The sequence below is a fragment of the Plectrocnemia conspersa genome, unplaced genomic scaffold, assembly GCF_051122295.1.
Source record: "Plectrocnemia conspersa isolate PC_06_02 unplaced genomic scaffold, ASM5112229v1 ptg000001l, whole genome shotgun sequence".
NCBI lineage: Eukaryota > Metazoa > Arthropoda > Insecta > Trichoptera > Polycentropodidae > Plectrocnemia > Plectrocnemia conspersa.
In genome coordinates, this window is record NW_028277165.1 from 5,212,033 (window position 1) to 5,234,292 (window position 22,260).

The 22,260-nt window shown below is 31.0% G+C and overlaps 1 protein-coding gene across 2 annotated transcripts in view; it reads left to right on the forward strand.

Annotated features, from left to right (window-relative positions):
• Positions 1 to 22,260, forward strand: part of dve (SATB1_N and homeodomain domain-containing protein dve) — a 153,889-nt gene that overhangs the window by 66,313 nt on the left and 65,316 nt on the right. The window contains exons 1-2 of one of the 2 annotated variants that reach the window (XM_088185462.1): positions 7,291 to 7,498; positions 7,583 to 7,778. In XM_088185462.1, the coding sequence (XP_088041588.1) occupies positions 7,487 to 7,498; positions 7,583 to 7,778 (208 nt within the window). In that variant the 5' untranslated portion in view covers positions 7,291 to 7,486. Of the gene's footprint in view, positions 1 to 7,290; positions 7,499 to 7,582; positions 7,779 to 22,260 lie in introns of those variants that run through there. The other variant, XM_088185454.1, reaches the window with a different exon arrangement.

A 22,260-nucleotide genomic window follows, 5' to 3' on the forward strand; every position in this document is an offset into this window, starting at 1 on the left:
ATCTATGATTATTGATAAATGAATGTTCATTAGATTACCAAATAAACACACACAAATCAGTTTAAGTGTGAACTGTTTACACAGCTGAGGTATTCATAAACTATCGAAAATCATATTTTTATGTAAAGTGTGTCAATATCACTTTATGCCTTCAACAGATTTGATCGCGAATTGAATTAAATGCCTCTCTTGTTAACGCGCGCGGATTGGAATATTAATAACGCGCACCATACACGTTCATATGAACGTCTGGCTGCGAATTGTTTATGACGTCTGATTAATGGGACCGCGATGGTGGTGCCCTCTTATAAAATTGTTCCGTGAGCTTATTTTTAGAACGTCTGTCTGTCTGGTGAGAGTCCTGACGCATCCTTGTGGAGCGCATCAAAAGATGAGCCATCTAAAGCTATGTAAGATGTTAAGGATAACCATTAGCTTAATGAGATTAGATATTCGATACGACTGTATACTGCTAATTGTTTTTAATTCGTAATGAATAAAATCATTACATGGTAAAATTTAAAACACTAAATAAGAATTTTAGTTTAATAGCTTTATTGCATTTTTTGTACAATTAATTTGATTTTATTTAAGCTTTTGAGACTTTAAGATAGAGCTTTTATGGTCCAACATAATTTAATTTTAATAATTATTTCAATTGTATTTTTTATAAATTGTAAATCTTCAATTAGTCTCAGTCCAGTTTATAATAAGTCATCTATCCAAACATCACCACAGATCACCATCAAACAATTAGACAGATTGAGCAATCTGTCCGCTTGCTATTGGCCACCGAACGCATCCGACAATTGATTGACCGCACGTTCTCAAACTTTCTCACACATGCGCTGCTTCATCGATTTAATAATAATATCCATCGTAACGGGATCCGGACTGATTCGCTCCCAATTGATCGATAGATGAAAATCAACGTTCACGTGACCGTCCGCCCTGATTGGTCGTCACGGACGTCTCTGTGAATTGGCACTCCATAAAATCTCACGTGTTATCTGGGATGTCTATTTGTCTACAATCGATTCTTCACGACGTGTGTGTGTTTTTTTGTATTCATCTCGTTGAATCGATGATTGTGCTCAAAGCGTAGATTGATATGTTTGTATAAATGTGTGCTATATTATAAAGCGTTTAACCTTTTGCACTCGCCGGACGGCGGAGGCGCGCGCTGTGAGCGCAGATTTTATTAACTGGCTACTTCTGATTTCTTAGAATTGCTCTCATATATGATTATCATTATCGTGCTAATGAAATTGTATATATAAGGGGAGGCTAAATTTTTTGTCATGGGCTACCATCACAATCCCGAAATATTTAGCATATTTAGGCTAATTCATAATAAAATTGAGGAGCATTGCTTAGAAAATAAATCATAAAAAAGGAAAAATTTACCGCAAATAATGAATCTGGACTAAACTACAGTTATACTGATGTATTTTAGGTATAAGTTCCTTAAGCTCTTTTTATATAATACATACATTAGATAAAAGGAGTGGAACATTGCCTTCAAAAGCACGCATTTTTATTATTCAAAGGGACAGATTGTAGTTTTTGACGCGACTTCGTTTGTGTTAAAATTTGTTTGCAAATTATTATTGACTTGATTGCTTTTTGAACGTTTAAAAAATTTTAAACATGAGAGGAAATATTCAACGAAAGTAAATTAGTAGCAGTAAATTTAGGTATTCGATTTGAATTTTCAGATCGTATAATTAAAGAAGAAGCAAAGAAATAAAGAAAAATTGTTTTATCGGTAATTTGTCTACTGCATTTAATGCAGAAAAATAAATAAATAATAGATTTAGTATCATGTGGTTATTCCTAAAAGAAAATCTAGAAAAAAGTCTCAAATCTGTCCCAAAAATATTTTTTTAAATTTGTAATGTCAGTAAAATCATATCGGAATACATTTTCACCAGTAAATATATTGCTGAAAATGTTAAAAAATCTGTCTTTCAAAGAATTAACACGTCGTAAAGTAATAGTCTTATTTTCAAGAGCTAAATTGTCAAAATGAAATATCTCTGAAAATTTAATATTATTCACGTTATATCCGTGAATTATTGCTAAATTGTTCTAGGACTTTTATGATTTTAATATTATTAAATCTCTCTTGAAAATATGTAGATCGTTCTTAATTTCGGACACATATTTCTGTATTAAAAGTGTTGCACGTTAGATTTTTTTGTAAATAGACTCTGATATTTTTGAATCTATCAAAACATTTATCTTTGAGTTCTTGAATCATAAACTAGCCTTGTTTTTTGAATGCTTAAATACTAATTAAAACACCGATTGCCTTCTTCTTCATATGCTTAGTTTTCCTGTGAAATCAGTTAAGAACAGCTAGCACTGGTGATCATCCCCTTTTTATAAAAATAAATAAACGATCTCATCTAAAAATCTAGAAATTTTTGCATAAATTTGCTTCGGCTTCTGTGTGTAAAATCAAGTCTGTTTGTTTTTAGTCTAATTGCATTTTAAAAAGTCACCGCTGAGATTTTTCTAGAAATATCCATACATTAAAGCTCTTGCTAAATAAAATTAATTTATGGACATTGCAGTGAAAAATCCATTGGTTGTGATTGAGACCATTTTCTTTAATAGTAACCATGTCTTGGTTACGTATTCCTTGAATCTAGTAAACATATCAATACATCGAATTCTTCCTTGCAATAAGATCTTCCGTAACAGTTATTTTTTAATAGATTATATGTAAAAAATATTCTTTTAAAAATTAGCAGTTAAGCATTTTATTTCAATAATTAAAATAATTTCACAGTCAAACTAATTATTTTTAATATATATTACTGTTTTAAAATCATTTTCATGTTAACAATTAGTTATAATATATGTTTCGTCCTGCCCGTTCCACTGTTACCAATCTTCTTTCGTTCACCAAAATGGTGACAACTTCTCTCAATGCCGGAATTCAAGTAGACGTCGTGTATACAGATTTTGAGAAAGCCTTTGACAAAGTTTGTCATACGTTATTATTAAAAAAATGGTCGAACCTCGGTTGCTCAGATAATTTAACTCGGTTATTTTCGAGTTATTTAAGCAATCGTAGACAGTTTGTAACCTATGGTGGCCGATTGTCAAAAGAATATTTTACCCCTTCGGGGGTTCCTCAAGGATCCAATCTGGGACCTCTGCTTTTTGTGTTATTTATTAATGACATAAATACAGCAATTAAAAATTCAACTTTTATTCTGTACGCAGATGATTTAAAATTATATAAATGCATTCGATCTGTTGCGGACTCCTTCTCTCTACAAAGTGATTTAGACTCTCTAAGGAGATGGGCTTCCGTTAACCGTCTGCCCTTTAGTGTCGGAAAGTGCCATACTGTGTCATTTTCTCGATCCCGTTCGCCATCAGCTTATTTCTACCATCTCGGTGGTAACATTTTGACTAGAGAAACTTCCATTAAAGATCTCGGAATCACTTTCGAGAGCAAATGGAGGTTCTCTCTACACATACACGACGTCTGTGATAAATCTTCCAAGATGCTCGGCTTTGTTATGAGGAATGCCTTTCAATTTGACGATCCGTCAGTTATTCGCATCCTTTATGACACCTTAGTTCGTAGCATTCTTGAATCGGGATTTATAATTTGGAATCCCCGAATAGCCAAATATTCCCTTTTAGTAGAAAAAATTCAAAAAAGGTATTTAAGATACCTTTACAAAAGGACATTTGGTTATTATCCGTTCTTATATCCCAGCGCCTTTCTTTTAGGAGCGTTGGGATATGATTCACTGAATTCTCGCAGAAAGCTGTATGTCGCTAAGCATTTTTTCAAACTACTAAAAGGTGCTGTCGACAATCCAGCTATTCTCGAGGAATTCCAGTTTTGGGTTCCGGAACATTTTCGAGAATCACGATCGAGACCTCTTTTGATGGCAGTTAGGGCTAGGACATCCGCACTTGCCGACTCGCCTATAGCTGTGGCCATACGGCTCCTTAATACGCTGGCATTGAAAATTGATTTATTTAATGTTAGCTACGAGGATCTGATCCGGTTTATATCTTTTAATTTTAATATTTTATAATTTTTTTTGTTATGTTTAAGTATTGTTATATTTATTTATATATATACGTTTTTTTATGTTTTATAAATTTATAATTTGCTTTCGACCATCGTGGCGCATTGGGGTAACCTGTTAGGCCACGATGGTCTTAATTTAATCGAAAAAAAAAAAAAAAAAAAAATATAATATATGTAAGACAAAACTGGTTATAATTTAACGAAAAATTAAATCCGTTGATTCGTCCAATTGTATGGAAAATATTTAAAACACATTCAGCAATATCTTTCATGAAATGTTTCATTATATTTTTCTTTACGTCTTTTTACTGTATATCTTGAATAACTCTATTTGTTTCTGTAGTATTTTCATAAAAGTTTGTTTAAAAATTCATAACTCACACAGAAAAACACAATCGATACAGCCTTAGATTTTTAAATAGTCGTATAATTAATTCAGATTTTAATTCTTGCAATTTATTTTTCCTTAGTTGATTATTATTAGTAAAATCAGATTGAAATTTAACATGAAATGTAACGTGTTGAAATGGCGCTCCAAATTTCCTTTCTTAGATACTTTGACGGAAAGGCCACATATCAAACCGCAACCTTTCTTTTTAACCATTACGAAAAAATATGCTACTTCTATTCCATATGGATATACTATTTTTTTGCATATCTCATGATCTACAACAGCCGTTTGGGAAAAAATAATATTTTAAGAATTTTTATATATCATATATCAAATTTATATATTTATTCTTAGTATATCAAATATTATATCAAATCTATATATTTATCATGTTAATATTTATGCTTCAACGTCTATAAATATGGATACTTCCTGTCTATTTCTACATATTTGATTAATGTTTACACTGTAATTGTTTCATCAGTGTAACACCGAGGCAGCAACAAGTTATATCATGATCAAAGTATAAGGGAAGGCTTTGCAGCTTTGACCTGATGACTCGTGTTCACCATTTTGGTGCAGCACACGAGCTGATTTATGTAATCGGTCGTACAAGCCAGCTAATATTAGCATCATGAGCGACATTACTTAATAACATATCGCATGAATAAAATCGCATTGGAATTCGTGGTGTCGTTTGACCCCATTTAACCCAGATTACGCCCGATGTGATTCTATGTACACCACCGATATGTGCCACGAATCGCCCGTCGAAGCGATGATATGTCAGGGATTGACAATCGCAGTTAACACATCTGAAAAGTCATCCAGAATTTCAGGATTTAAAAATATATATTTGTGGTGATTCGTTTCACCGATATATAACAGTACATTAATGTTATTTAAAAACTCTCGGAAGTTGTCCGAGGCTACCGAGAACGGGAAGTAATGTGGGGGTAATTCAGTCGACCTAGCCAGCTTCGAGCGCTTCCGAACATTGTCGGCAAACGGACCGAAGTCAAAGGAACCGAAGTCAGAGCTGCTCTTTCGAGCGCGAGCGGTGAAATACTTCCCTTTTTGCTCTCTCGCGTGTTAAGTGACAACAATGAGAGAGATAATGATATGGTTTTTCGCAAACTGAGATAGAAAGAGTAACTTGGTTCAATATCAGTATGCGCGTAGGCGTCTTATGGTCAACACGCATATCGAGCGCTGAATCGTAGTCACGTGGTCAAGTTATAATACCACAGGCTTATCGGGGACTTCAACAGACTCTTACTGACATCTTTGAATATTTTAGAGCACCAAAAAGGATTAATTCTATTTTTGATAGTATATTTTTCTAACAGATATCGTTATTATATTTTTTTTCATATAAAATTAAATGATTAAAAAATAATTAGTGGTACTTGATTTTGTTAAAAAAATCGTTTCGAATATCATGTATTTTTCTAGATCAGTTTATATAAATGTCACACCATAACTAATTCTTATTTAGAATCGATGGCAACAAATTCTAGGATAGTCACAAATGTGGTGTTCGTATTCTGAAGTATCATTTTATGCCTTATGGCATTTTGCAAAAGCCAACAAAGATTTTGTGTAAATTGAATATTTACGACCGAAAAGTTTTCACTGATATTGTATTGGTGAGTGCTCACACAAACTTAATAAAAGGACAATTTAAAAATTGCGATTATTTGGTACATTTTTCGATCGCGCGACAGAAGCCGCCGTCCGGACGTCATTCTCGTCTCGGCCGACTTCAGTTGTAACTTCGGTTCGGACCACTTCCAGAGAGTGTAGTACAGGCATAACATATTAAGGTCCATAGTAACAATGTTACTTTAAATGCTTAAGAAATAGTATTGTTACTTTGTTATTCACATTGTATTAAAATAATTTGGAAGCTCTTGAAAGTTATTTGTAACGTCCATGTCTCGCTCCTGGACTCCCCTGTCTCTTATTATCCGGCGCCCAAAAGATAATTTACGACATGTTATTTCCATCTGTCGCAATTGTGCCCATGATATCACGGCCGTTCACTAAAAAACAATCAAGTGCCACTTAATGAGAGCGAGGTGGAAAGGTGATGATGACGTACAGCTACTTTGCGTCTTAGATACATCTAAACTCCTCTGGTGCCAATCAAAATGCAACTGGAACGATTGACCTTTGGATAGGTTAAAAAAACGCAATACTAGATTAGTGGTGATGGACTATGCTAATCATCTCAAGAGAGGTAATTAATGCTGGACCTTGAGTGTCATTAATACTATCTTCATATCAAGATGGATTAGTAGTCAGGGGCATATCGTACAGGGGCTTGAAATATCATATAAAAGAATCCCATTAAAACAAAAAAATGTTATCATTATGTATATGTATTAAGAAATATCCAGAAAGTCCTAGTTGTCATGTAGTTACGCGGTCCAGCAATGAGCCGACCAAGTAATTGTTTCGAATCAGTCTTAATCGATAGAATAGTTTGATTGATTGTGCGGATGTCTGAATTGATATCATCACGCCACATTGTGTATAAAACAATTTCAGCCAGCGAGAAAACGAGTTCAATCGAAATCGATTTGATCTCTACTCGAACACTCGAAGATGTTAATAAGATCCAATGTACTGATTTATTTTATTCTTAGCCATTCTAAAGACAAAAGTATTAAAAAAATAAGATTAGAGGCTAACCAGTTTAATCGATCGCTTTTAACCCACCAATTTACGGTGTCGTTTGCCTCTATTTGTGTCCATCTCTCGAGGGTGTACCGATCTTTATCGATTGATATAAAGGTGTGTGTATGTATATGTAGTGTTATGATTAATATTAGCCATACGCTCAAAAATTGGCCTGCGGTCAACCCGCGGTATGGGCAAGTCCGACATCACAATTCGATGGTCTGAGCCCTAAGGGCATTCCCACGAAAACGGTGGCCACTGAATGAGACATAAATATAAAAGTCATTTGCGCGATTACGGTCATTACTAATCTGGTCTACCGCCGATGAGCCGAACGTTTCGCCATGATTGACAAGGTAGTAAGTCAGTTCCTATATTCAAAATAGGTATTAAAAATGATCTGTGTTTATAAATAATAACACTATTTTTATTTCTTTCAGAATCAAGCTTTGTCTCTGACCAGAAACTGCAAAAGCCCAGTCAGGGGTAGCAGTCCAGTGGGCCGCGAGCCCGAGAGGCCTGAAAGACCTCCGAGTCGACCAAGATCGGCCGCCAGACCACCGCCAGTCGCAGATTCCACAGATTCCTTGCTGATACCCAAGAAGGAGATCTTCGATTTGTCTAAAACCACTTCAGGTAAGCACCTCATTAACATGTTTCGACGTTATCTACTGCTAGCGCGCGCGTGCGCCGTAAATTATGCGCGCAGCGCTGAGACGATTTACGATGACAGTCATTTCGTCATAGTCGCACCTTGTTGGCTTTTATCGCGATTTCGGTTCAATGCAATTTCTCGCCGGGTTACCTATATAGTGTATATGTATGCTCAGGTGTTTGTACCATGGCAAAAAATATGTTCGAAGTGAAAAAAGCCGAACAATCACGGTTGATCCGTGTTATCTGATAAGACTACTAACCGTTGATTTTAACCGTGTAGTGACGTGACATTAAATATTGTTGTATTTTATTTTTTATTATTGCATCCATCGCACTTATAACATAGTAACTATTTCATACATAAAAGCATTATATTTTTAATGGTATATTTCGTATGATAAATGAGAGTATTCTTAAATTTATATAATTCAAAATATATTTACATGGAGCAGTTAAAAATAGCCTTGGAAAACTCTCTCCAGTGACGTAGCTAAGGGTATGTGCCGCCCAGGGCGATCTTTAAAATTGCCCCCCCCCCCCATAAATTCAGCATTTCTTAAAATAATAAATTGGTTATTATTAAACTGTTGTTATTCATGGATTTATATATGTTTTAGTGCATTCAGGGTTAAGAACCACACTAGACGATCCCATCGCGAATATGCCGCCGCCAAGCAAGTGCCGCCCGGGGCGGCCCGCCCCCTCCGACCCCCATAGCTACGCTACTGACTCTCTCATTTAATTTATTATAATTTAGTGTAGTTAACCCTTAACTCTATGATATAATTTATTCATTCAAAAATATATTTTTTTTACATATATGTATATGTTACATTACGCATTAAAATATTTATTAAAAAATAGTGGTTTAGGGCGGGTATAAGTAGCCTGATTATAAAATACAGTGACTTATGAACCCTGTTAATCTTCTCTGAAATTTAAACATTATCATAATTTTAAGTTTAATTGCGCTTTTATAAAAAATATTTTTTTGTAAGTATAGGGCCTTTTAAAGTGGCCTAAAGATAAAATTTTAGTAATAATATAATATATGATTATTTTTTCACGTTTATATAAGTTTTTCTAACATACATATGTTACATTATGCCTATAAAAATTAGTGATAATATAGAGCAGAAAAATTAGCATAATTAAAATTAATTAATTTTGGGCAATATTTTATTTTTAAGATAAGTTACACTTTTAATAAAATTATTTTACAGTAAAAATAGAGCATTTAAAAGTAGCCTGATTACAATTTAATTAATAATATTGATATACATATACAATGAATTTATAATTAACGATTTTTTATTCATACATTATATAAAACGGGCAAAAGTAGTCTCATTATAAAATTAGAACATTAATACAATTAATTATGAACCTTAATATTTTTCTCATTTATTCGACAAACCTAAATTTTAGGCATTATTAAAAAATATATTTTTTTAGTATGGTTAACAATTATTACACTTTTATTGAAATTATTGTTTTGAAAAACTATAAATTAAGGGCATTTTAAAGTAACCCAATGATACAATTTTAGTAGTGATAAAATTATATTTTAACAGGTTTATTATTTTTCGTAATTTTGCATATATGTTTTGAATAACATATTTTAATAAATATTAATAAAAGATTTCAAGATAAATTAAAGGGATTTAAAGGTAGCTTAATGATAAATATTATTGTATATGAAAATTTATATTTTAATTAATTATAATAAATAATGTTCAATGATAAATAATATTTTTAATATCATTGTATTAAAACATAAATTGTTTGTTAATACAATGAAAATAAACATAATTTATTAAGAGTATTTAAAAGTAGCCCAGTGATAAAATATGATTATAAATATTATTTATTGAAAAATAATAATGTTTTTAGTAAAAAATGATTATTTTATAAAAATATGGTAATTTTAGAAACACAAAAAAATCTCATTCTTTAAATAGGACACATTCTAATACATACCTATTTGAGGCAGATAAAACTAACCCGATGACTATAAATATGAATAGTAAGGAGTTTCTTTATTTATTTAACTAATCCTTATTTAAAGAGCTTTATGGAGTTTATTTTTTAACAGGTGATCTAACTAGTTTTTTAAGGGATTTAACTTAAAAGATTGGTCTTAAGACGGTTAATTTTACACACATTCGCGCACGTTCTTTATATTATTGACAACTTACCAGTTGCTATAATATATTTCATATGACCCACATTTCATAAACATAGGAGAATATTGATAAGCGTATACCGGCACTCTGACTGCGCCATTATCTTAATCCTAGATCTGAAAATAACAATTCAATCTTCTAACTGTGAACATTACACACGCAAACACCTACTAGCACGCATACTATTCTAAATATTTAATACCTACACATAAATCAACGATGGCAGTCCCTTTAATTGCCGTAGAACGCCTTACATATAGAAATTCATATTATCTTATAACCAAATCAAGGGTCCCCGCTAAACTTACTTTTATCCATCGACTACGCCCTTGTAAAACGTTCCCACAACTGGAGTGGCATTCATTAGTGTACGTACCCCTAAATATCCCCTTCAACTATCCCCCCCGTCTATAATCCCCAAGATTTTGGCTCCCTCTATAATAATTTTCCATTCATTCATTCTTCTGCTCTCTTTATGAATCATAATCTCAAAATCTCCCGATGAACACCCGTCTCTTTTTAGCTCGTATGGTATGAATATGGGTTCCGTCCCTGTCTCACTGGCGGTGTTCTTGTATATAGCCTAATCCAGGATGTGAACGTTTGTGTTTGTGAGATTTCCTTATGCGTACGTGCGACCAAAGGATAAACTTTGAGTGTGTGGGTTAGTCGGGTGATTTACAGTAGGAATAAGAGTCAGGGGTCGCTTAGGGAGTAAGTGTTTTTTTTTTTAAAAATCATATCGATTTTACACAAGTCAATCGATTCAATTCACCCTTTAGAAACACGTATGTTGTTGTGTCTCATCTAGCTTATGAAAACATACAATAATATAAATAATATCTTATTCATTCACGAAGTTTTAAGTACGATAAATCATACATTTCATTTCAATTTCTCTAGATTAGTATATTAAATAAAAATAAAAAAAAATTTCAAGGTCATGTACAATAGATTACATGTAAAAATAATTAAAAGTCTTTAAAAGTAGCCTGATAAATAAAATAATTAAATGCATAAATTAAGATTTTTTACCTTTTATTAAACAATAAAAAAAAACACTTTTTTGGATTGAAAACGTTAATTTAAGGCATTTAAAATTAGCCTAGTAATAAAATATTTTAATATTATAGTATTAATAAGTAAAATAATGAAGTTTTTCTATTTGACTTATTTTATTATAATAAATAAATGTAATTTATTTATTAAAAAAACTGATTTTTTTTAATATTGGCAATTAGAAGTAGCTCGATAGTTTCATATATTTTTTTAAACATTTGTATTTATATTATTGAATAATATAAGACAGGTAAAACCTGCTCATAATATTAAAGTATACAAAAAGAATAATTAAACCTTGGTATTTTTTTCGTTTATTTGATTAGTTAAAATTTTAAGCATTATTTTTACGTAACTTTAACTATTCTTCTATAAAAAATATGTTTATTGCTCTAATCTATTAAATAGAAATATAAGATATTTAAAAGTAGCTTAATGATAAATATTATTACATATGAAAGTTGCTAGTTTTATTTGTTATAAATAAAAAATATTTTTCATTGCTACAAAAATATTTTTAAAATCATTATATTTATTAAAACATAAAAAAATTTAATTTTAAATAAATATGTTACTTTTCTTATGACAAATGATTGAGCAGTTAAAAGTAGCCCGAACACAAAATAATAATTAAAATCTCCCTCATTTATTTAATTATAATTAAGGGTAGTTAAAAGTAGCTTTATGATGTAATTTATTCATTAAAAAATAAGTAGTGCATTATTTTTTACAGATGTATGTATGATATTACAAAAAGTCCATTATAAAATAATAGACATTATAATTTATTTTCTTGGATTTGGCTTTTCCGAGCTTAGACATTATTATAAAAAAAATTAAATTAACCGCAAATTATTAATCTAATCGAAGCACAATAATACAATAAATTAAATGTGTTTCTATTTGACTTATTGATATTAATATTATATTTTATCAAAATAAATAAATCCAATTTATTTATTAACATAACTGATTATATAATGAAATAAGTTTTTTAATATTGGGCATTTAAAAGTAGCCCGCTAGTTACAAATATATTTTTTAATATTTGCAATTATAAAACGCATTATATTTTATAAACATGTTACATTTTGTATGGCAAATATTCGTATTTTTTAAATTATATATAATTCAATATAAATTTATATAGAGCAGTTAAAAGTAGTCTGAATACAAAATAACATTGAAAATCTTTTTCTTTTATTTTATTATAATTTAGGGTAGTTAAAAGTAGCTTTCTGATATAATTTATTCATTAAAAAGTAGATGGTTAATTTTTTTTTAGAAAACATAAATATTTGTTCGAAATAATATAATTTAAAAGTAGCCTAAATACAAAATAAAATAAATTATAAACCCTAATAACTTTCATCTGAAATTAACTCATTATCATAATTTTAAGTTTAATTACGTTTTTATAAGAAATATTTCTTTGTATCATAATGATACAATTTTAGTAATAATACGATAATATATGACTAACTTGATTATTATTTCTCACATATTTTAGCTTTTCTTACACATCTCCCAAGAAGATTGTGTTTTAAAATACATTTATAGGGCAGATAAAAATAGCCTAATTAAAAATTAATTATGAACCTTAATAATTTTCCTCAATTTGATTAGATTACCCAAATTTTAGACAATATTTTATTTTTAAGTTTAGCTACAATTATATTAAGAAAAAAATTCAGTGAGAATTTAAAATTAGCCTGATATATATTTTCTTAATAATAAAAGCATTCTTTTTATTGTATTCATAATAACCGATTTTTTATACATTAATATAGAACAGGGAAAAGTAGTTTCATTAATATTTCTCTTATTTATTCGATTATCCTTAATTTTAGGCATTATTGTAATTTTTTTTGAGCATGCTTAGAAATTATTTCAATTACACTTTTATTAAATTGTTTTTAAAAAGTTTTATAAGAGCATTTTAAAGTAGTTTGATGATACAATTTTAGTAGTAATAAAATTATATATCAAAAATAGATTTTAATATAAGGTATATAAAAACATTATATTTTAAAACGAACACATTCCAATATATACGAAGCAGATAAAAGTAGCCCGGTGACTATAAATATGAATTTTAACGAGTTTCTTTATTTATTTAATCAATCTTAAGACATTGCCTAAAACAGCAATAAAAATCATAAATAAAATAGTACAATATATACATTTTAATTAAAGTTAGTTAAGAGTAGTTTCTTGATATTTAATTTATTCTTTAAAATACAGATAGTTTGTTTATGTTGATTATAGGATTGACGGACAAGAAAAAAATATATTCAATGAATTTAAAGCATACCTTATTTGAAATGATACAAAATATATTTTAATATAAAGTATCCCTATTTATGGAATCGGAAAAATAAAAAAAATATCTATTCAAGTTTATTGAACTATCAATATCAATAAAACGCGTTAACTCACTTAAGATACACAAGCATAGTATTTCCTAGCCACAATGAGCTCATACCTGGATCCACCCGCTTTGGATTAGGGATTTCTCCAACATATAAAAAAGCACACATTTCCGCGACCTTTTGCGCAAAACGTAATACCGGTTCGAGTCTTTGAGAGTGTGTCGGGCCTTTGTGACGGTAGCCCGAGCACAACACAAGGCAAGTCGGCGCAGTGCGATTTGCGAATTTAATCCCTCGTCAAGAAACCTGAATGGGGATTTTGTATGTTAATTCTTAATCGGCCGTGATTAATCAAGATTACGGGGCCCGGGGCGGGGAGCCAGGGCCGGACTTGACTTAAAGGTGTGCTATCGAGCGCACACACTTACGTGTGTATGGAGTGACTCAAAAAAAAAAAATTAAACACACAGATTAACCTGAATCTAATTTTAAAAACATATTTTACTTTGCTCTAATTATAATCTAGATTATAAAAAAAAATTAAATTCATACAAATTCACGTCAAATTATTAGTGTATAAAATAAATAGGAACGGTCCGAGAAAAATTGTATTATTTAGCGATATATTTTTATGTATGAATGTGGGAAGATAAATGGGGACTTCATAATGTGCTTTATTAACATTGGTTGTTTAGTTGTTACGTGGTTGAGTGCATTAAGTGCAAATGTTTGAATGAATAAATTGTATTATTGCCCAGGCTCTTATAATTTCACGGTGCCAGGGATACCACAGAGCTATAGTACTAATCCAAATAAAGACTTCAAATAAACGTACATACGTTCTTACGGCACCCACTGTATACGCGTATGAATAAAAAAATACGTGTGGGGATTACGAAAAAATACAGCACAGTCATTTCCATAAGCCGATTTCTTAGCTTGGCTACTACAAACACGATCGGTTCTTACGGGGCTTAATACTCTTACTGGCTCAGCTTAAGCCGAAATAAGCATTCGTGATGAATGTACGCACACACACACATACGCACGCAAAACTTCATATTGTCCATGTGTTTGTTAAGATCCATGAAGAGAAAAAATCTTATCAGTCTTATTTACATCTCGTGACGCAAGACTTTAATCCGGCTAGGCGTTTCATTAGCGAAATTTGCCAATCAAATCAAAGAAGTCGTGCGTTGGGAATTCGGAACAATCAAAAGTGTTGGCTGTTTGTTGATGGATCACGAGTGTGAATATTGTCGAAGAAAACAGATGGAAAGCGTTGCGAAATTTGATCGATCTATCAAGGCGAATGATTTGGATTAGAGTGTAAATCTTAGAAAGTTGCTCAAATTGCGAGAATTAGAACTTTATAGACGCGTCGCTGTTGAAATAATACCGGCATTGTCTTCTCAATAAAATGAGATTTTACAATATTTTGTGAATGTGACGTATTAGATTAATATTCTTGTATGATTATTGAGTATCTATTCTATATTCTATATTTTATCATATAAAATTTGCATATTTAAATTGAAGCAAATTTAGAATTATTGGTTCCTTATCATATAATACCTATACATAAGTGAACTTATGATTCGTTTTATAAAAATGTAGTTAAAAATTGTATTGTAAAGATTTTTGAGTTATGCCAGCGAGCGCAAGCTAGTTCAAAGAATCGTGTATTATAAATTTATTTTATTATTTTCACATAACTAGATAGTTTTTTGATTAGATATAAAAAATCTACTATAAGTGATAATACTTATACTGTAAAATAAATCTCTAAAGCAATAAAATACGATTTATTTTAAAAATCATAAAAATTCATAAATATTATAGAAATTGACTTAAAAAAAAACCAACGTGTTAGATTGGTAAATTCAGAGTTTTTCAAAGAAAATTAGATGAGGTTATTAAAAAAAAGCGGACGTGCATAAAATGCTAATTATACAGTTAGAAGAAAAAATATTGACGTATCTTCAGATCTTTATGATCAGTTAGTTTCTCGACTGCTTATTTCTAAATTCACAATACATGTGGATGAGGCGATTAAAAATGCTTATTTATTTGCATATGTTCGATATGTTACAGATAATAAAGAAGACGATAGAATATGTATATCATTTTGCATCTTAATTTCTGGAAAAGCTATGTCCAATATTTTTTTAAATTTAATTTATATTATTTTATACGAACGTTATATGAAATGTCTTGAAGTATTAGTTAGTTAAAAATAAAGCACCCGAAATTTTCTTGACGTACTGCTTGCTTAATAGAGCAGCTTTTGTGGCAAAAATGTAAGCGAGGAACTTATTGATGATATTAGGACTAAATACAAATCACTTAGTATTATATATATATATAACTTGAATTATAAAGTACGTTGGTTTTCTCGTTCAATAGTGATATAAAATGTCTTCGAACTTTTCTTGATGAAAAGCACAAGAAAGAGGCAAATTTATTTTTAAACTAATTTTTTTTTTAATGAAGTTAACAAAATATATGAGCTAATTTTATTTAATGTGACATTTTTTTCTATTTAAATTAAAAGTAGGATGTTATTATCTAAAATAAATAAATTAAATATAATCATTTGTAGATAGAAATTGAATAAAATTTTAATTATTTACATCTGTAGATTTGTATGTTTAAGCCTAATGCTATGAGATGGTCAAATTTAACTTTATATTACATCGTTAGATGTCAAAAGCGAGATAATATTGCGTTTTGCATTAGGAACATTGCATTTTTATTATTATAACTCATAACCCAATATTAAACTATTCAATTTTTAAAGGTTTTGATTTTTTATCAAAATAAAATCAATGTTGGTCGTCGTGCTTCGTACGTTTTATAATATAATTATTATATGTATATGTTACAGTAAAGTATACACTAACTATTATATGAATAAAAAAATAATATTTTTTTGTTTGCTTCTTTCTGTGTGCTATTTTAATTATATACTTTTTCGTGTATTTAAATAATACAATGAATTGTTTTTAAACATAATGACGCATTGGGGTAACCTGTTAGGTTGCGATGGCTTAATTTAATTTACATATTTATATGGTTAATGATTTTATTTGCACCATTAATGTTAATTTTAGAATATCGCAATACATCTCTTATATATTTATTTATTTCTACCATGATAAAATTATCATTAATTAATCGAGTACTAAATGTTATAAAATAAATAATACGTAAATACTGCATAACCCTTTTTAGTCCCAGACAATATGCGATTTTTTAAATCATTGATTTGAATTTTTAAATAGATTTTTTTATACATGTGTTTTCAAAATATGAAACCTTATTTTGTGTACTTACAATGATGTGAGGTATTAAAAATTAATTATTTAGTTGTTACATTATATTTTTCATATAAAATAACACTCGTCAACACATTTTAATTATTACTGATTTTAATTATGTCATTTAGTACAATCTATCTTTAGTTGCTAATAGTAAAAAATAGCATTGCACTTTTTTCCAATTAAAAGTTTTTTTTTAATAAAACATTAATTTCGGGCATTTTTTAAATGTGTTTTTTTTTATTTATATTTAATTATTGTTAACTAATATTTAACACCAATGTTTAGTTGTTGTTGATTAACGCGTTTACTTATTTCGTGTGATGTATATATCATATATATGCTTTTGTTTTCACTTCGCCAGCCATCCTTATCATAAAAAGGGCGCGGTTGATTCTCCGTTACATAATGTAATTACTGGGAACTGCTATGTATTGTTATATTTTCCTGAGATAGAGCAAATTTATTCATTTTATATTGACACGTCACGCATATACAAAAGTATCGAAAATGTTTAAAAAAATGTAATTGTACTGAAATATCAGCCGGTGGGATTTCTTGCTTCTGTACGATGGTCCGATATTTCGGCACACTTGGACTAAAAGAGATAACATTCTTCTACTTTTATATCATAACTTAATTAAACTACTTATTTCTTATCGTCTTTTTTGTAGTTCTAACCCATGGAGATGTCGCTTTCAACAAATAAGATTTTCGGTACTGCCGATATTTCATTTTATAATACCGGTAGTATCAAAGGTAAATTTTTGCCTCAATACTGGTATTACCGGTATCGGTAGAGGTTGTCTGTATCTTCTTTAAAATAATAGACAAATGCTGGATAGATAGCTTGGTGGTCGTAGATCGGCCGGCAGACCAAATCATTGGTGGTTATATGATGTGACATAAGATGCCAGTACAGTCGGAACCTGGCACATGACCGGGGGAGGTGGAGAATATTCTTGGAGGCGGTGAAAACCCATCTTGAGTTGTTGCTCCAATATTGATAATAATGTCATGGATTGAAGTGCCGCCCAAGAGTGAGCAAAAGTATAAATTATTTTCATCAATAAAACAAAATCGGATTTGATCAAAATAATTCCAGTAAGCCGAAATCAGTTGTCTGTGCGTTTCCCTTGAATACAATCTCACATACATACGCACACATATTCGCTCGGCAACCGTGTGCTTAGCTTAGCGTGGCCGTGCAAAGCTGGATTAAGCCAAAGGTACGGAATTAGGGTGAGCTGGGATTATGGCCAACAAACCTCTGGTCGTCGTTGTGTGCGTGAGCCATGGCTGGCCCGTGAGCTACGCGGATTCTGGTGCGAAGGGATACCGGAATGACGTATGAAGATTGGATAATTCGAGGCTGGCTTAATCCGGAAATGATGTGCGGGTGTCTGTGTGTGCTTTGCGAATGTGCGTGGTTGTTATGATCAGATTTGATTTGCATAGGTTTTTTTGTGAGTCACAAATTAGCAGATTGTTTACGATCATTTTTGACTAATTTTCCTTTTGATTTGCATATATGGAATGAGTCAACGTGTTCAAGAAATATTATATGCATACTTATTTGATAAGTTTTCTGTACTGCGCAAACATCTTTCTGATTGATTCAATTAATTAATTATTCGTATTATACATGATCTGACCTCTGAATACGCACGTCTACTGTTGAGAATAAAAAACGAATAATTTTTAAGTAAGCCGGGCATATCCCGACGTCAGCTCCCGCTGCGGCCAAGGAGTTTCATCAATCATGAGAAGATAATCTTCTTAACTCCGACCCGCCTCGGTAGTTATTACGTGTATGTAGTAACCAATACAAACACTCCACAATGGCTGTGATAACAGTCGCGCGACAGAGACGGAATCTGAGAGTGAAAGCCCAACAATGGGAATAGTTACAGATTTAGCCGCGACAGACGTAAACAAACCGGAGATAAATCCAACGGGTTGAGCCTTCCTGAGACATATGTACGGTGGACCTATAATACACTTTCACACAATCCATTAATTGTGAACTGTAAAAATATATTTTTACACAAAATATACTTTAGATTTAATACTAACGATCCACTTTTTTCATCGTTCTCAAATTTAAAGTTAAAGATTATACTTTTCCAAATACATTAATAGCAATTGAATTTGCATATGCTATGTTTTGCGTCACTTTGTTCACTGAATCAGCAATCGCTAAATAGGTGTTATTTGATTAGCCTACTGGTCTGTGTTGTCAAATTCAATTAGGGGATCAGCCGACACAAAAAAAATATGTTTGCTCATCTAATGGCGGATTTGGTTGACCTCCTAAGCCAAACCGCAACTTTCACTCGAATCTTGTAAGACGATATAAGGAAGTTGTACTTTGAAAAACTCATTGTTTTTTGTTGTTTTCGAACCACGTGCGTTGAGAACACCAAAGGGGGGCTTTCAATTTTTGTGGAGCCATCCGATATTTACAGGACCCAGACTCCTTTTGAGAGACTATTCTTGAGATTTGAAAAGAATGTGAGGGTGCAATAATCCAATCTGAAGCGGATGTTAACAGCAGCATCTGGAGTCTCGATCCGGAAGTAGATTATCTTACTTTTAACGTATAAAAGAAGCTTTATGATATTGATTTTTATATTATTTTAATTTAATACGTTTATGATATATGTATGTGTAAATATATATTCCCCTAAATTGGTATGGATTTCTTGCAATCTGATCTTTTAAACACCACCTAACTAAAAGAAAGGATATGTATTTATATGGGGGTGATATGCATGTATAGTACGTGTATATATGTAAATTGTCTTATATACTCAAATATCACTGTCTTATATTTAATTTAATTAATAAATATCAACAAACTTATATCTAAAAATTAAAATCGCTGTTGTAATGCACAAAATATATTTTTCAATACGATTATGCTTAATAAATATAATTATATTCATACCATATTTTTAACTTAATTAATATGTCAAAGTTTGCCTTATAAATATTATAGTATTATATTAATATGTTAAAAAATAATTTATTATATGGTAAGATATGTCACAACAGAAAAAAACGAAATATTAAAATGATATGAGTCTTGATTTATACACACTTATTATTCACGCGGTTTTCTGAAGTCTCTGATAAGGGTTGGTTCGGTGTCTGGTTTAAGGGTGGTGGCTAGGGGAACTCCAGGGGCGAAGTTTAGCGGGCCACAGTAAACAATGTTAATCTCCCTCACGACGGATATAGCTCCTCTACACCCCTTCCTGAGGGATCCTATCGGATCTCAAATCCCTTTCTTTCTTTTTTTCAATGCCACCGCATTCACGACTGCTTCCAAGTATGTGCGAATCTTTCATTCACACACACAAACACACATATATGCAATTTTTTACTTCTCATAACGAAATCCGTTATCAAGCTCTGGGTCTAAAGCTTAAAGCTCTCGCATGTGCTAAGCGCATACGTATATGCATCTCGCTCTCCAAAGCTAAATCCTTTATATCCTCAAGAAAGAATAATTCATACACGTTTTTATTATAAATAGAGCACTGTAACAGGATATAAAGTGTGTGTGTACATGGACGCGAGATTAGGGGTAAAAATCCACGAACCACATTCATAGAGCACAACAAAGCTTTTGAATATTTTTGCGACGTGGACGTAGAAAGCACAACAGTCCATTTTATTAAATAATAAACATTAAAAACTCTTAATATGATACATATATTAACTTATTTTTATCTATCTAAAAACGTAATTCATAATATGTATTATACAATATACTCGTTCTTACAAAAACTTACTTTTACTAAATTTGTACTAGTCGCACCTTTATTGATAAATTCCAATAGATTTCGGCAAACTTTTCATAATTCGATTACAATAAGTCTTTAGTTTGCTCATCAAATTATCATCGTGCTAGCTCAGAAGCACTTTTGTGTTTCATTATGTGTCAACCTTCTCGTTTGCTTTGCTCTTACCGAAAATCACAAATAGTAATCATACTATTGACACGTGTGTTCTTATGTGATATTTTAATTAGACATAATTAGACGCTAGAGGAAAAACTGCCTTAAATAGTTGCGCAAGATTTGAAATAAATATTTTTTTAATATTTAGACATAGCTTATAATAATATAAGATAGTAAAAATAAGTTATATGATGAATTAATATTATTAAAACAAAACTGTTGCAGATAATTAATTCTACAATCATGCCACTATATATAATATAATACATGTCACTCTTATTTTTTTACTAATTTAAACTGTAGATCTGAGCCATTGAAGTATGTTTTTTAGTCTCTAAAGCAATATGTGATTATATTTAAATTAATGGCTTTAAATATTATTTGTATATTATTTATACTTCAAGAATTATGGATATATCAAAAATTATTGACATGTTCACAGCACTGAATTGTTCCAAATAATATTACGACCTTACTGTTAATTTATTAAGTATTTTACCCTAAATGTTGCAATATAAATCTTTATTTTCATATTCAAGCACATCAGGGTCAGCAATGTTTGAATTTAATTTTGTAGAATAAATGTGCGTGTCGCCACAAAAGCTTTCAAATGTGTTCATACGTGTCAATGTGTTTGTGAGTGTGGCCCCATCTCGTCTGGTACACGTGAGGTCCTCGCGGGGAGATCTGATAAGATTCAAATAAGGGATTAGAGTGAGAGGTCCGCGGGCAGAGAGGGACGGCACTAAAGGGATTAGCCGCTTACTGCATACAGAACGGCAGCGGCACACTCGGTTGCTAACCTTTAAAACTGGGGTTCGAACACACCTTTCCACGTTTGATCCCATGGATACGTCAGATTGATCTACAGGGGTATGGAATCGATATTAAATTAATTTAAAAAAAATTAGTTCAAAGACTAAAAGGTCATTTTTGTAACTGGAATAAAATAAATACCCACTCTTTCATAATCGAATAAACCGACTTAAATGTTTAGTAAAAGGGAAGGTTTCACCGGCCATCTGTCGTACCCCCAAATTCTATCCCTTTATCTCGTATTATCCCTAATCCTATCCCCGCGTATGCCCTTCGTACGTATTCAACACATGCTCAGGAACACAAACATTTCTTAATTCAAAATGGCGTATGAGTGATTGGATTTCAATGTAATTTTAGGGCGACGTCATCTTATACAGGTGACTGGCGCATTGCCCTGAAAATAAATTTAATCGGAAATAAATAACACTGTAGTGGTTTCTTTGTAAAAAATAAATAATGTTGGCAAAAAAGACTGTAAAGACTTAAAAAGTTAAGACTGGTCTATTTATTCTAATTTAATGAAACACATTAGTGATTATATATTGTGGAACTGAAAACTTTCGGACGCCAATGGGTGAACATAGTGTTTAAAAACATAAATTATTAAACATTTTAGTCATAAACAAGACCAGTTTTAATATATATATAAAAAAAATATAACAAATCTGACCATCATAAATTGATAGGTTTATTTGTATAAAATAATTCAAATCTGTCATTCATATACTATACGTCAG